The sequence below is a fragment of the Bos javanicus genome, chromosome 26, assembly GCF_032452875.1.
Source record: "Bos javanicus breed banteng chromosome 26, ARS-OSU_banteng_1.0, whole genome shotgun sequence".
Classification (NCBI taxonomy): domain Eukaryota; kingdom Metazoa; phylum Chordata; class Mammalia; order Artiodactyla; family Bovidae; genus Bos; species Bos javanicus.
Window position 1 is genome coordinate 11,442,190 of NC_083893.1, and position 17,065 is coordinate 11,459,254.

The 17,065-nt window shown below is 34.0% G+C and overlaps 1 protein-coding gene across 3 annotated transcripts in view; it reads left to right on the forward strand.

Moving 5' to 3' along the window:
• KIF20B (kinesin family member 20B) overlaps positions 1–17,065 on the forward strand; it is an 84,377-nt gene that overhangs the window by 11,811 nt on the left and 55,501 nt on the right. For all 3 annotated transcript variants that reach the window (XM_061402761.1, XM_061402762.1, XM_061402763.1), the window contains exons 3-15: positions 2,402–2,488; positions 2,589–2,708; positions 3,579–3,717; positions 4,287–4,471; positions 7,586–7,622; positions 8,105–8,332; positions 9,250–9,361; positions 10,452–10,523; positions 10,612–10,758; positions 11,415–11,577; positions 12,103–12,393; positions 16,041–16,180; positions 16,694–16,832. In XM_061402761.1, coding sequence (XP_061258745.1) covers positions 2,402–2,488; positions 2,589–2,708; positions 3,579–3,717; positions 4,287–4,471; positions 7,586–7,622; positions 8,105–8,332; positions 9,250–9,361; positions 10,452–10,523; positions 10,612–10,758; positions 11,415–11,577; positions 12,103–12,393; positions 16,041–16,180; positions 16,694–16,832 — 1,860 coding nt within the window. The remainder of the gene's footprint in view (positions 1–2,401; positions 2,489–2,588; positions 2,709–3,578; positions 3,718–4,286; positions 4,472–7,585; positions 7,623–8,104; positions 8,333–9,249; positions 9,362–10,451; positions 10,524–10,611; positions 10,759–11,414; positions 11,578–12,102; positions 12,394–16,040; positions 16,181–16,693; positions 16,833–17,065) is intronic.

The following is a 17,065-nucleotide window of genomic DNA, read 5'->3' on the forward strand; positions in this document are numbered from 1 at the left end:
TCCCTCTCCTTCGCTCTTTCCTCCTCTCCCCCTCCTTTCAACTGATGACTTAGGCTAAAACATTGAGAACCTCTCATATAGTGTTGAATAGAGGTGGTGAAAGCAGAAATCCCTTTGTTGTTACTCATCTTGCTACTCTTCTCTGATTCAGTCTTTTGTCGTCAAATATGCTGTTAAGTATAGGTTTCTTATAAGTGCTCTTTATCAGGTTAAGGAAGTTCCCTTCTGTTCCAGTCTGCCTGTAATTCTTATTATGAATGGATGTTGAATATGTGTATCAAATTCAAGTCACTCATATGCACTTCTTTTGCATCTAGTAGTGATGAAAGTTTCTCATTTGTTCTTTTAATCTACTAATTGATTTTTGAATGCCAGCTTGACCTTGCACTAGGATAAACTATTTTTTGTTAGGATATACTTTCCTGTTTTATGTATTAGCTAATATTTTGTTAGGGAATTTTTGCCTCTCTTTTTTCCTGACAGGCAACTTTTTTTCAGATTATATTAAAACAATTACATGTCAATAATAAGAAAACAGTCTAATAAAAATGGACAAAAGATTTGTACAGATACTTAACAAAAGAAGCTATACATAGGGTTAATACAGACATGAAAAGGTGCTCAACATCATTAGTAATAGTCAGTTCAGTCACGTCCTACTCTTTGCGACCCCACGAACTGCAGCACGCCAGGCCTCCCTGTCCATCACCAACTTCTGGAATTTACCCAAACTCATGTCCATTGAGTTGGTGATGCCATCTAGCAATCTGTTGTCCCTTTCTCCTGCCTTCAATCTTTCCCAACATCAGGGTCTTTTCAGATGAGTCAGCTCTTTGCATCAGGTGGCCAAAATATTGGAGTTTCAGCTTCAGCATCAGTCCTTCCAATGAACACCCAGGACTGATTTCCTAAAGGAAGGATGGACTGGTTGGATCTCCTTGCAGTCCAAGGGAATCTCAAGAGTCTTCTCTACCACCACAGTTTAAAAGCATCAATTCTTTGGTGCTCAGCTCTCTTTATAGTCCAACTCTCACATCCATACATGACTACTGGAAAAACCATAGCCTTGACTAGACGGACCTTTGTTGACAAAGTAATGTCTCTGCTTTTTAATATACTGTCTAGGTTGTTCATAACTTTCCTTCCAAGGAGTAAGCGTCTTTTAATTTCATGCTGCAGTCACCATCTGCGGTGATTTCAGAGCCCAAAAAAAGTGAGGTCAGCCACTGTAGCCATTGTTTCCCCATCTGTTTGCCATGCAGTGATGGGATGGGATGCCATGATCTTCGTTTTCTGAATGTTAAGCCAACTTTTTCACTCTTCTCTTTCACTTTCATTAAGAGGCTCTCTAGTTCTTCTTCACTATAAGGGAAATGCATAAATTAAATCCACAATCAGATACCACCCTCACACCCACTAGAAGGGTGATAATGAAGAAGACTGGCCCCACCATCCACTGGTGAGTGTACAGAGCAACTGACATGTTTATCCACTGTTTGTGGGAATAGAAGATGGTACAACACTTTGGAGAACATTTTGCCTTTATCTTATAATTATTAGGGATATTGTTCTGTAATTTTTTCTGAGGATATCTTTGTCAGATTGTGGTATTCAGGTTATGTCAAACTCAAATTAATTGAAAGGTGTTCTCTTTCCATTTTCTTAGAGTTTTAGTCTTTAATTTGTGTAATTATAATCTTAAATGTTTGAGAGAATTTACCAATAAACTACCAGGTTATTGCAAATGGTATTGGTTTTTGGAGGGTTTGGAGTTTTTATATAGGATTATTTTGTTTGAATATAAGTTGAATTTCTTTAATAAGTATAGGGTTATTCAAATTTTCTTCTTGTGTCTTGTTTGGTGAATTGTGTTTTTCATGTAATTGTTTTCTTTTTACTTTTTAATATAAAGCATTTCTTTAAAATTATTTTTAAAAAATGAACTAAGCTAATTCCTTTCTTAAAGGAAGCAGTAAGGAGAATATAATACACCAAAATAAATAAATAAATAAAAAATGCATGATGGTCTTGAGCATTTGGGTTAATTGAGTATTCTGGGGACTTGTGATTTACTCTACTCTTCTATGTTTTAGTGACTTTCAGCCCTGTTATTTGTATTGGTTATAAAAGTTACAGTTTTATGCCAAAGAAGCATATTGTAAACTTTAAATATAAATATAGAAGGCAGGGAAAATTGAATCTTCTCTGGCATTTTTGTTTTTTTTTAAAACAGATTTGTTTTTCTTTAAACAAATATAAAATGGATGAAAACAGAAGAGTCACTGTTTGCTTAGAGGTTTTGTATAATCTCAGATTATTCTATAACAATCAGCCACTTTAAAGAAAGGTGATCTCTGAAACTCTACATTTTGTATCTTTAAAATATTTTCTCCTTTTTAAGGCAAACAGTTCTGAATCTAAAGATTATCTCCAAGTTTGTCTTCGAGTAAGACCATTCACACAGCCAGAAAAAGAACATGAGTCTGAGGTTGGTGCTGAATTTAATTTTATAGTTTATTTCCATTAAGTGAGCACAATATCATCATTTTAATGTACTTGTTGTGGGTTTTTAATTATTTGTGTTCTAGGGCTGTGTGTATATTCTGGATTCACAGACTGTTGTCCTGAAGGATCCTCAGTATACTACCCTTGGTCGTTTAAGTGAGAAAAGCTCTGGGCAGATGGCACAAAAATTCAGTTTTTCCAAGGTAGGTACCCATATGAAACTGAAAATTTTTCTTTTAAGATAAAAAGACTTGGCTTGAGCTAAATTGCTGCTGCTGCAGCTGCTAAGTCACTTCGGTCGTGTCCGACTCTGTGTGACCCCATAGACGGCAGCCCACCAGGCTCCCCCATCCCTGGGATTCTCCAGGCAGATACAGTGGAGTGAGTTGCCATTTCCCTCTCCAATGCATGAAAGTGAAAAGTGAAAGTGAAGTTGCTCAGTCGTGTCCGACTCTGTGCGACTCCATAGACAGCAGCCCACCGTCCATGGGATTTTCCAGGCAAGAGTACTGGAGTGGGGTGCCATTGCCTTCTCCAAAATTGCTACCTAATTGTATATAATGAACTCTACACACCTGTGCGACTCCATAGACAGCAGCCCACCGTCCATGGGATTTTCCAGGCAAGAGTACTGGAGTGGGGTGCCATTGCCTTCTCCAGAATTGCTACCTAATTGTATATAATGAACTCTACACACCTTGTGCTTATGAAACTTAGATCTTAGGTTCTGGTATTTTTTTCTCAATGGTAGGGCTCAACTTTTAGGTGTATAAACATATAATTGGAAGTGAATAAATCATTGTAAAAATCTTACAGTCTCTTTGTGGTTGGTGGAAATGTTCTTTTAACAGTTTAGATGAAAGGTTATTGGCTGGATCAGATTTCTATCGTGAAAACTTTTGGCAGTAGTTAAACTAGGAATTGTATCTATTGGGATTGGGGATATGTCAACTCTAAGAATGAGTCTTGTAAGACAGATCTTTTAAATATTAAAAATATTAAAGGGTAGAACTCATGACTATTAATTAACTTGAATTTTCTAAAACTACTTGTTTTAAAAAATGCTTGTTTAGGTTTTTGGCCCAGAAACTACACAGAAGGAATTCTTCCAGGGTTGCATTCTGCAGCCAGTTAAAGACCTCTTGAAAGGACAGAGTCGGCTGATTTTTACTTACGGGCTAACCAATTCTGGAAAAACTTACACGTTTCAAGGTAAATGGTTTTATTTTTGGTAGAAAGAAAAAAGGAAGCCCTAATATTTGCTCATTTTCATAATACTTATAGTTATGTTTCCATTACCTTGCAAATTTACTCTGTTTTTAATAGTAATAGCATATTGAATGTGTATTGCCCATGGCTTTTAAATCAGATTGACTTAATTTGTAAAACTGCTTTACCCATATGATAGAGAATTAAATGATGATTGAAAACTTGGGAAAAGGACTGATGTAACATAAGGAATTAAGCAAAGAAAACCAGGGAAACACTTTATATTTTATTTTACTTTTATACTTTGTGATAATGAATGATAGCCAGTTTTAAAATCGGATCTGAATGTAAAATTTCAAGTTTTACATCAGACTAATAGGCTGATAAATGTCAGTTATACAATGAAAACCAAAGTGATGGAACACTGAGTAATCTGCAACTTTCCTCACTTTTTGTCTTAGCTTTTTACTCTTGCCTATTGGTGGTATAAAAGGAGTCTTGGTAGCTCAACAATGTTTCTTTACTCTTCCTTAGTACTTTGAGAGACTGTAAAACACAAATTCTTGTCATAGGCACAGAAGAAAATACTGGCATTCTTCCTCGAACTTTGAATGTATTATTTGATAGTCTTCAGGAAAGACTGTATACAAAGATGAACCTTAAACCACATAGGTCCAGAGAATACTTACGGTTATCACCAGACCAAGAGAAAGAAGAAGTCGCTAGCAAAAGTGCATTACTTCGGCAAATTAAAGAGGTATGGGAGTATTTTAGCAGATAAAATACACATAATTGTGACCTTTTATTAGCTCTTCAGGTTGTTTTCAGCCTGTATTGAAATAGCTTGTTGTAGTTGTTGTCTTTTCTTTGTGATTAAAAGCTTTTTTGAAGACATTTCTTCATTTTGTATTGTACAAACAGCTGAAATGTTTAAACAAAACAAATGTAAATGTTCTTTAATCATTTTAGGTTGTTGTAGAAACAGCAACTTTCTATATACTGATTTTTTAAAATCCTTTTTCTATTTGTAAAAGTAATGTGTATATACAAAATCTAAACAAGAGGATATGAAAAATAAAAAATAATTTTCTATAATTTCATTTCTGAAGAGAAAAACTAATATTAACAGATATGAGCATATCCTTTTTGGTCTTTTTCTCGGTATACCAAAAATAATAAAATCTACTGAGGTTTTTATGTACGTCTATACATTGTGTAGTCTGTGAGTCATGTCCGATTCTTTGTGACCCCATGGATTGTAGCCCCCCAGGCTCCTCTGTCCATGGGATTTCCCAGACAAGAATACTGGAGTGGGTTGCCATTTCCTTCTCCAGAGCATATTCTGAACCCAGGGATTGAACCTGCGTCTCCACCTTGGCAGGCGGGTTCTTTACCACTGAACCACCGGGAAGTTCATCAGATCAGATCAGTCGCTCAGTTGTGTCCGACTCTTTGCGACCCCATGAATCGCAGCACGCCAGGCCTCCCTGTTCATCACCAACTCCCAGAGTTCACCGAGACTCACGTCCATTGAGTCAGTGATGCCATCCAACCATTTCATCCTCTGTCGTCCCCTTTTCCTCCTGCCCCCAATCCCTCCCAGCATCAGAGTCTTTTCCAATGAGTCAACTCTTCACATGAGGTGGCCAAAGTACTGGAGTTTCAGCTTTAGCATCATTCCTTCCAAAGAAATCCCAGGGCTGATCTCCTTCAGAATGGACTGGTTGGATCTCCTTGCAGTCCAAGGGACTCTCAAGAGTCTTCTCCAACACCACAGTTCAAAAGCATCAATTCTTCGGCACGCAGCCTTCTTCACAGTCCAACTCTCACATCCATACATGACCACAGGAAAAATCATAGCCTTGACTAGACGAACCTTTGTTGGCAAAGCAATGTCTCTGCTTTTGAACATGCTGTCTAGGTTGGTCATAACTTTCCTTCCAAGGAGTAAGCGTCTTTTAATTTCATGGCTGTAGTCACCATCTGTAGTGATTTTGGAGCCCAGAAAAATAAAGTCTGACACTGTTTCCACTGTTTCCCCATCTATTTCCCATGAAGTGGTGGGACCGGATGCCATGATCTTTGTCTTCTGAACGTTGAGCTTTAAGCCAACTTTTTCACTCTCCACTTTCACTTTCATCAAGAGGCTTTTGAGTTCCTCTTGACTTTCTGCCATAAGGGTGGTGTCATCTGCATATCTGAGGTTATTGATATTTCTCCCGGCAATCTTGATTCCAGTTTGTGTTTCTTCCACTCTAGTGTTTCTCATGATGTACTCTGCATATAAGTTAAATAAGCAGGGTGACAATATACAGCCTTGACGAACTCCCTTTCCTATTTGGAACCAGTCTGTTCCATGTCCAGTTCTAACTGTTGCTTCCTGACCTGCATACAAATTTCTCAAGAGGCAGATCAGGTGGTCTGGTATTCCCATCTCTTTCAGGATTTTCCACAGTTTCTTGTGATCCACACAGTCAAAGGCTTTGGCATAGTCAATAAAGCAGAAGTAGATGTTTTTCTGGAACTCTCTTGCTTTTTCCGTGATCCAGCTGATGTTGGCAATTTGGTCTCTGGTTCCTCTGCCTTATCTAAAACCAGCTTGAACATCAGGAAGTTCATGGTTCACATATTGCTGAAGCCTGGCTTGGAGAAGTTCATATACACACGTAAATATAGTCATATATAAACAGTTGTGTATATCTTTATTCCTTTTTTTTATATGTGGGATAATGGTCTTTTATTTGAACAAAAATGAGATTTTATAGACATTCTATAACTTGCTCTTTCATTTAACATATAAATCTGTTACTACATTAGTTCACGTGTCTCATCAGTTTGTTTTTTCCTTTTTTTAAAATAATTTTTTATTAAAACATGTTTTAATAAAGTTATACTTGTCTATTTTTTCCTTCTGTGCCTTTTGGATTTTGTGTTATGTTTTTGCATGTTTATTTTAAAATTGTTAAAAACTAGTAACAATCTTTCTGGATATATTGAAAACACTGATGGGGATTAATTTTTAAATAATTTAGAAATCAGGGTTTCAAAGTAGTGTTGCTCAGTAGAGAGTAAAGTTCAGAGTCCATGATTATGCTCTCTGAAAGTAAAATAATATTTTAACAAGATTTGTGGAGATTGGTGGATATTTGTATAGATAATTCATAGAGGAAATTCAAGTCATTAATATTGAAAAAAAATTCTCCAACAGGTTATCTAGTTAAAATATTATTTTGCCTGTGAAATTATTAAAATATTAAAAACTTGAGATCATATTTTCTTTTTTAAAAATCTCTTTTTATTGAGGTTGCTGTACAGTATTATATGTTTCAGGTATATGACATGAGATACACACTTTCACTTCCATAGATTGATTGTAAACTGTATTTCTCCAAAGCAATTTAGCAGTACTATATTATGAGTGAGAACCTAAAAAAAAGTTCATTATCTTTTCATCTATCAATTCAGATTAAGGTATATAGCCTAAGGGAACAATTAAATTACAGAAAGAAAAAATATACTAAGGTGTTTATCTTAATAGTATTTAATTAAGTCATTTCACATCACATCTAGTCAGTTATGCAGCCACAAATGTTTGTTAATAATTTTTAATTTTATAGAGAGAAAGCTTACAATGCAATCAGTGTAGGGAAAAGAATAGAAAGGAATATATTGAGATATTAATAGTAATTGCCTCTGAGTGGCAGGGATCATATATGACGGTATTCCTTTGAATATTTTCTGTAGTTTCCCCAAATTTCTTATTAGGTTGTTGAATTGAGTAGATGTAAGGCTGGTGACTTATTTGGATAGGTAATTACTGGTTATTTAATCTTAACAAAAAACATTTTTTAACTTAAGAAATCTTTTTCAGGTTGTTATGCATAATGACAGTTATGGTGCTCTTTATGGTAAGGTTTCCTTTCTCATATACTTTTAAGATGTTGATTATTTAAAAGACTTTTAATTTTTGAATCACTTCTGGTGATTTAATTTCTTTAATGACACAGTCAATAATACTTCAAAAGTGGTACATAACTATATGAAATGCCAGTCACCATAAGGTTTTATTTGGATTTAATAACTGATTGTTACTGATTGTTAACTTTTACTGATTGTTAACTTTTATGTTGAATTCAAGAGTGGCACTATTTTTTTCTCTGTCCTTTACGTTTAATTTCATTTTGGTTTGTTAACATATTTGCAAAACAAAAAAGCCAAATTTTGGTTAACACAAATATTTTTATCTGCTTTGGTCCAAAAAAATTTGGACACTGCTAATTAGAAGATTTGTATACTTAAGTTTTTCAAGCTGGGGAATCTTAAAAGATAATGAGATAATAGCCTATTATCTTATTTAATTTTGTGATTATCTTTTTTTTATTTTCTGTAGGAAGTCTAACAAACTCTTTGAGTATCCCAGAGTTTGAAGAATCCATGAAAGATTGTGAACACTCAAACTTGAACATAGATATTAATAGAAAATTTTCTGTGTGGGTATCTTTCTTTGAGATTTACAACGAATGTATTTACGATTTGTTTGTTCCTGTATCATCTAAGTTCCAAAAGAGAAAGACACTGCGCCTTTCGCAAGATGTAAAGGGCTATTCTTTCATAAAAGGTATACTGATGAGTATTGTTTCCTTTTTTGCTCTGAAGTTTCTTTCTAGGCTTTGTTATAAGAAAGCAGACTGGAAATTGAAAGTTTTTATACTATTTATTAATAGCAAGATAGTAAGAGTAGTTTGTGCTTTGAAAATATGTTTTGGAATGTTCATTAAATCTGAAGGTAAGAGGGTTTAGTAATTTGTTTCTGGAGTATTATTGATTGGATTTTAGGGAATGGGAAAAGCTGTATGTGTATATTCACATTATTCTGCTGCTCTGTAACAGTATTCAGACCTTGGAGTTACTAGGTATACCACAGTGGTATTTTTCCAACCTTTTAAAAATCACTACCCTACAGCAGGAAATACTTATTAATGACATCATGATTCTCCACCTGCACGCATGTGTGTGTGTGTATGCATATTTACAATTGAAAATGATCATTATATTTACCCTCATTGCAAGGAATACACTTTGGTGTTTTGTACATTCTACTTCATTTTTACAAAATGCTAGTTATGGCTCAAGAAATTTGATTTCATGACTCACAAATGAATTGCAATCTATCTAAAATCTCATAGCTAGTTAATTATCTAGGTTTACTCTGTAATGTACTTTGTCTTTTTTTTTTTTTTCCGATGTCTAATTCTGAGGAATCTTAACCTATTTTTAATTTTCCCTTTGGCAAACTGTTGAAGAACATTTACTTTTTGTGTTTATGCTAGAAAATCATTATAATATCCTCGTCTTGTGTATTTATTTTCTAGTGGAATATGAGATAGCTGAGTTGGCTATACCTAGGACGTGTTATTAAAAGAAAGATTTCATTATATGTCTTTAGGAAAGAGATTACAAATCTTCAAAGAGATTACATTATATAGCAAATGCTGTACATTTGTAAATTGATATGTGCCTCTTTATTTTTTAAAGATCTACAGTGGATTCAAGTATCTGATGCCAAAGAAGCGTATAGACTTTTAAAGCTAGGAACAAAGCACCAGAGTGTTGCTTTCACAAAACTGAACAATGCTTCTAGTAGAAGGTAAGGAGTAAATCTTGTGGTATAAGCCTGACCTGAGGCACCCAGGTGTTCTGTGCTCATTTGAAAGTGAAAGTGAAAGTCACATAGCCCCGTCGGACTCTGCGATCCCATGGACTGTAGCCCGCCAGGCTCCTCTGTCCGTGGAATGCTACAAGCAAGAATACTGGAGTGGATTGCCATTTCCTTCTCCAGGGATCTCCCCGACCCATGGATTGAACCTGGGTCTCCTGCATTGCACGCAGATTCTTTACCAACTGAGCTTATAGGGAAGCCCTAGTAGCTGTGCTTATTTAAATACAACTAATTTAAGATTAAATCAGACAGTAGGTTGTCTGATAAGATTATCAGGACTAATTTCATGTTCTAACATACAATTTACTAATTTGCACTCAAAGTGAAGTATTTTTATTCTTTCTATACGTGAATATCTAAGCTCAATGTTTTAATTGCCTGTAATATAGGACATTTCTCTGGGTTTTTTCTGCTTACTCCATGAACATAGACACTATAAATACTGAGTTAGGCCAGTATTTCAAAGGGCTAAGGAAGGATGTTTTAATGAAAGGGATTGGAGAATGAGAAACAAAAGGATGTTAAGTTTGAACAGTGAGATACTTAAAACAGATTTTCTCTTAAAGGGGAAAGAGCCCCGTCTCCCATGTATGGCTTAAGGACAACATATAATCCAGATAAGCCAATATTTAGTAGGCATCTAAGCCAAATGTATACTTGGCTTGATTCAAGTGATTTAGCTGTACATTATACCTAAAAGTAATACCTTTGTAAGCAAATTGAGACTTTATTATGAATTACTTCATTCATAGAAGTTGGAATGTTGAGAAGAGTAAATTTGAAGGGTCTGGGGCTAAGTGAAAGAAAGATAAGCTCTTTGGTTTTAGTAGTTGAGTGTTATGTAGGTGGCAGTGGAGCACTAAACTGAGATACCTGATGGCTAGTTGGAGAATGTAGTACTGTGATGATGGCCAGTATTAGGGTGAAAATAGATATTGATGTAGATGCTTGCCTCTCCTATTAGAATGCAGAAATAAAGAAGGAATGATAATATGTAATCTTTGTTTATTTCTTTTAGTCACAGCATATTTACCATTAGAATATTACAGATTGAAGATTCAGAAATACCACATGTAATACGAGTCAGTGAGTAAGTTGAGCATTGTTTAAATTGTTATTATTTTGAATTTTTTTGTTTTGAAGAATTTTTTAAAGTTTTTTTCCTTTGGTTAATTTAGATTGTCTTTATGTGATCTTGCTGGCTCAGAACGAAGCATGAGGACACAGAATGAAGGTGAAAGGTTAAGAGAGACCGGGAATATCAACACTTCTTTATTGACTCTGGGAAAGTGTATCAGTGTTTTGAAGAATAGCGAAAAGTCAAAGTAAGAGTTGCTGAACATGTTATCAGCATATCAAGGATTATATTAATAATATTTACACTTTCAGCTTTGCTAGTTTTAGAAAGTTCTTTTGTTTTTAACTTGCTTCTTACATAATGACTAGGAATGATAGAAATGAAAAGCATTATCAGTCAATGCCAGTGACTCAGGTAAACACAGTATTTTCTATAGCAAATATGTATCAACAGACAACTTAGATAATAAGCTTCTAATGCTGGTTTATTAACAGACTTTGAAACCATATTATTCTTATTAATGCACTGTGTTTTTCTAGATGTGGTAGATTTCTGTATTAACTAGCATTTTAGGCTAAGTAAATGATAAATCCAGCCTTTACCATTTTCTAGTTAAGGTTTATATATTGCATAATTGCTATACACTAGAGAACACAACCCACTTCATTGTGACTTCCTTTACATTTTGCCTATTTGGTTATTATTGTCAGTATTAATAATAATAGTAGCAGTGTTTAAAGAAAACAACATGAATAAACAGAAAATGACTAGTACAAATGAAACTAATCACTAACCTAGAATTTAAGTCCATGGTTGTTATGTTATTTCTTTGTAAAATTTATCAGTATCCTGACTTCACAAGACTTGTTTTAACTTTTGATTTTTTGAAAATTTTTTCCATAGGTTTCAACAGCATGTGCCTTTCCGGGAAAGTAAATTGACCCACTATTTTCAAAGTTTTTTTAATGGTAAAGGGAAGATATGTATGATTGTCAACATTAGCCAATGTTCTTTTACCTATGATGAGACACTCAATGTGTTGAAGTTCTCAGCCATTGCACAAAAAGTAAATATAGCTAAATTTCAGAATTTGTTAAGCTTTGTATTATTAGAGTAGTAATGATTTTTTTTCTTAGAGTAGATAATTTTGCACTTACAGCTGTAAACCTAGAAAATAATTGAAAATTAAAAATGTAATATTTGAGTAGTAGGCATAGGAAAAAAATTGAAAGTTACCCCTGCTTAAGAGAAAATGACCTCAGTAATAAATAACTTACCCATTACAAATTGCAAGTACGCAGCGAACTATATGCTCTGCTGTCCGTCTGGCTTATATAGTGGCTAATCAGGAAACCACCTGCTGGGAATAGTACTAAGACCTTAACCCAGGAAAGTAGATTTATATGTAGTATACATGTGTAATTAGCTTTTTTCTTATCAAATATGTATTTGAGTATGCTAATTCCTTCTATATTTGGATAGATTTTTCTTTTTAATTCTCAAGTTGTCATTTGACTTAAATTTATAATTGTTTTTTCTTTGTTGACAGTTTTTGCCTTTGTTTTAAAAGTTACATTCAATATTTTACCAGGTTTATGTTCCAGATATTTTAAATTGCTCTCAAGAGAAATCATTTGGACCTGTCAAATCTTCTCAAGATGAATCATTAGATATTAATAATTCAGATAATAAAATACTAAATGAAAAAAGATCCACGATTTCATGGGAAAGTAGCCTAGAAGATGTGGTGGAAGATGAAGATTTGGTTGAGGATCTAGAAAAAGCTGAAGAAAAGCAGAATGTGGAAACTGAATTTATTGATGAAGATCTAGATGATACATTAGAGGATGATAAGGCTTTTAGTAGCCATGCGGGGAAGAGAGTATGTATTAACTCATACTTCTAAAATTGGCTTATTTATTATTCTGAAGTTATGGTTAGTAATTCTTAAGGCTCTTTCTCCCATTTTTTCCAACAATACACTAAGTTTATCTTTCATTACATGTTTTGAAAGTTGCCATTTCCTTCTCCAATACATGAAAGTGAAAAGTGAAAGTGAAGTCGCTCAGTCATGTTTGACTCTTGGCGACCCCATGGACTGCAGCCTACCAGGCTCCTCTGTCCATGGGATTTTCCAGGCAGGAGTACTGGAGTGGGGTGCCATTGCCTTCTCCAAATATAAGGAATACTCATTTGCATTTCATCTGGATTTGCTAGTTGTTAAAATTTTACCATTTTTATATTCTCTTTCTGTGAGTGTGAATACACATCTTTTTTGCCTGTATCATTTGAAAACAAGATGCAGACATAATGACACCTTACAACTAACTACTTCAGCATGTTTCCCAAGACCATGGGCGTGTTCCTCACAATCAAAAGGCCATTTTCATACCTAAGCACTTTCACATTAATACAGTAACATAGTGTTGTATTGTCCATATCGAGATTTCTCTAGTGGTCCAAGTATTTCCTTTCATAGCCACTTTGTTTTTGATCTACAATTCAATACATTGCTTTTGATTATCACGTTTCTTTAGTTAATCTCTAATCTAGCATAGATATTTTTGAAAATTTGTGGTTAATTGTCTTGTAAAAAACCTCCAGTCTGGATCATCTTATTATCATAAGATAATTATCATAAGATGATCCAGGTTTAACACTTTAGGCAAGCTTGTTATATATATGAAGTTCTGAATGAATTTCCCATTGAATCACATTAGGAGGCAGACAGTGTCTAATTTCTCCATTTTTGGTGAAGCCAAGTTTTAGTTAACTCGGTGTTGTGTTTCAGGTCTCTTTTCATTGTTCCCCAGTATCGTTTCACCCTGTGATTTTAGCATACTCCTCCAAAATTTTACCTTGCAGTCTTAAGTACAAGAGTGCAAAATGTGTGCCTAGTACCGATTATTCTATTTTAAAAAATCACTTGATCATCTTATATTTATAGAAACAAATAAGATTTAATGGTGTTTCTTATAATTTCTGTCCAAATAAAATTCATACATATATTTAAGTTTCATTAATCCTGAAATACGGCTTCCCAGGTGGCTCAGTGGTAAAGAATTCGCCTGCCAGGGCAGGAGATGCAGGTTTGATTCCTAGGTCAGAAAGATCTCCTGGGGAAAGAAATGGCAACTTGCTCTGATATTCTTGCCTGGAGAATCCCATGGACAGAGGAACCTCTCGAGCTACAGTCCATGGGGTTGTAAAGAGGCGGACACGACTGAGTGACTGAGCACGCATGCACACAGTTCTGAAATATAGATCATGTCCACATTACTGGTTCCCCTCATTAACTGACTTGAGTGGTGTTGACACATCTGACATCATAGTACTCTTTTGGACTATAGACGTTTAAATAGATCAGTGATGTATTGAGTTAAATACTCTCATCTTAATAGTTTATTCCAGTGTCCCTGAAAGCCATTGTTGTGCCTGTGTTGCTTAGGAATGAAGATGAAAGCTTCAGATGCCATTAGTCCTAGTTTATCTGGTCACCATGTGATTGAACATGCTTTACCCTGGATCTCTGTAATGTAGTACTTCCCTCAGTGAAAAACTAGGCTAAGTTGTTAATAGTCGTCCTTTAATTTTTTTTTGATCTCAAAACTGAAGTTTATATATCAATGTAATGTTTGTTAAACTTATTAAGTTGGTCATTTATGAATTTATTAAGGAAAAATAATGTCATATATGTAGGATTATGTAGTGTAAATGCATATCTTATAATATTTACTAGGTACTTCAAAATTAAAATTTCATCCAAGTTTTTTGTAATACTTCTCAAAATTAAAATGATTAGGCTTCTCATGCTTCACATTGTTAGCATTTTATTAATTAGAGGGTTGTCAGTATTAAAGATCATTATGAAATTATTAAAGATCGTTATGAAATATATTGATAGTAACATATCTATGCTTAAAATTCATTTAACTTGAATAACCAACCAGAATTTTTTTCACTCAATACTTTATCATATACTAACAGTGGTAGAAAACTAGTTGTTGAGAATTACTGAAAGAAACCAATTTCCCAAGGTTTTCATACAGATTTCTCTGAGTCTCCCACATTTCTTCTTCCATGTGAAAAGTGAAAGTGTTAGTAAGTCGTGTCTGACTCTCTGTGACCCCGTGGACTGTGCCTGCCAGGCTCCTCTGTCCATGGGATTTCCCAGGCAGAAATTCTAGAGTGGCTTGCCATTCCCTTCTGCAGAGGATCTTTCCCACCCAGGGACTGAACCTGGGTCCCCTCCATTGCAGATGGGTTCTGTACCATCTGAGCCATTAGGGAAGCCCCTCTTCTTCAATAGTTACTGTGAGTTACTATTAAATATTTATTGTTTTGAACAGTGGGAAAAGTCTGTGGTTATTTAAAATTATAAAAATATTATATAATCATGACAGAGTCTAGAAAAAGAAAAAGGGAAATAAATATAAATGTCTCTAAATCTACTTATCGTGTTAATAGATTTTTACTGTTTGTTACAATATTGTTAACTGATTTTCTTCATTTAAAAATAAATTGTGGAAATTATGAATTGTAAATATGTCATCATAATTCATTACAGTAGTTTCACTGTATGATGGTGCTATAGTTGAACCCATTTCTTAAGTTTGACTTTCAAGTTGCATTTTACTTTTTTTTTTTTGTTTACATATAACCACTCATTGTTGCAAAAAACACAGTGTCTATTTTATAGCCAAAATATAAAATTATTTCCTCAGTAGAAGTTCTTAGAATTTCAAAGTCAAGATATCTGTAAAATATTTTCAAATATAAAGTTGAGAAAGTGAAAGATCTGTAGCTTTGAGAGAGTTTATTAGTTTCTTATTGAGAAACTTTAATCAGAAACCTTAAAAAAAGGCTATCAGGCTGTTTTCTTGACTGCTATAATTTACATACCTATACTGGCTATAATGTCAAATTTTAATTGTTTTATTGTTTATTGTCCATGTTAAATGATTAATTATGTGTGTGCTTTCAAAGACAGAGTTGTTGCTTACATTTGGATAGTTATAGAAACCCAATAAAATACGTAATATCTCCCTTTGCCATTTTGAAAACTGGGGATTCACAGTAACTGCTCTGTGTAACATGTCAGCTTTATATTTTGACAGACTAACTTTAAACTCAGACTTAAGCATTTACCACAGACTTGGTCCTTACTTTCCCTACCTAGGAAATTTGAGTGCTCCTACTAAGTATAAAAAGGGTTGTGTAGATTAAATGAAATAAAATATGAACTCCGCAAAGTAGTTCCTAGTAGATAATAGATGCTCAAATTTTCTTTTCTCTTCATTCTTTGTGTAACCAGACAGACATTTGAACTGTGTTTCTAAAATGTGGTGAGACGAACTTGATTTTTCACATTAATCAATCTCTGCATATACATAGTTTTTAGTGAAAATACTATCTTTGTTAAAAAGAAACATAGTAATGAAATGAAAAGTTGTATTTTTAAACACATGGAATATCTTTCTCTTGGAATTTATTTGCTTTTTAATTAGAATTTTAATATTTATATTTTAGAAACTTCTGGATTTAATAGAAGATTTGAAAAAAAAACTAATAAATGAAAGAAAGGAAAAGTTAACATTGGAATTTAAAATTCGTGACGAAGTTACACAGGAGTTTACTCAGTATTTGGCCCAACGAGAAGCTGACTTTAAGTAAGTTTTTTTGTTCATGTCTAATAAAAATTGAAAATTTTATTTACTTGTGAAAAAAATTTATTTTTGCTTTTTTATATTAGGTGACTTCTAAACTCTAACCTTTATGCAAGCTTGAAAATAGCTATTACTAATCCCCATGGTGACTGTGAATTATATATGAGTGAGCATTTAAATTGACTTTTAATTTATAAGTCTTTTAATTTACTTTCTGAGCTCAGATGGTAAAGAATCTGCCTTCAATGCAAGAGACCTGGGGTCTATTCCTGGGTCAGAACGATCCCCTGGAGAAGGAAATGTCAACCCACTTCAGTATTCTTGCCTGGAAAGTCCCATGAACAGATGAGCCTGGTGGGCTAGTCAGTGGGGTCTCAGAGAGTTGGACATGACTCAGCAACTAACATTTTCACACTTTTACTTTAATTTATAATGTGCTTAACCTTAGAAATTTAAAATAAAAATGTAAAGTAGTGGTTTTTCTGTTTCTTAATGGGATTTATTTCTGTTATAAAGGGAAACTCTCCTTCAGGAACGAGAAATTTTAGAAGAAAATGCTGAATGTCGTTTGGCTATTTTCAAGGATTTGATTGGTAAATGTGATGCTCAGGAGGAACCAAAGAATGAAGATCATGCCATAAAAGATGAAACTGAAGTATGTTAACTGAAATATTAAATACATGAAGTATAGGTACCAGGATTTAGTATATAACATCAGTGATAATTTAATATACTTCAGAATTTTAAAAAAAACTTAATATGTAACTTTAAGTAAGTGTGCTTTGTTAGGAATATAAACACAAATAGTTTAAGTATAGCTATTGAACTTAGGAAAAAGTAGCTTTTATGTTTATATCTCAGTTTGGTGTTGCTTGAGTCATTGTGTTG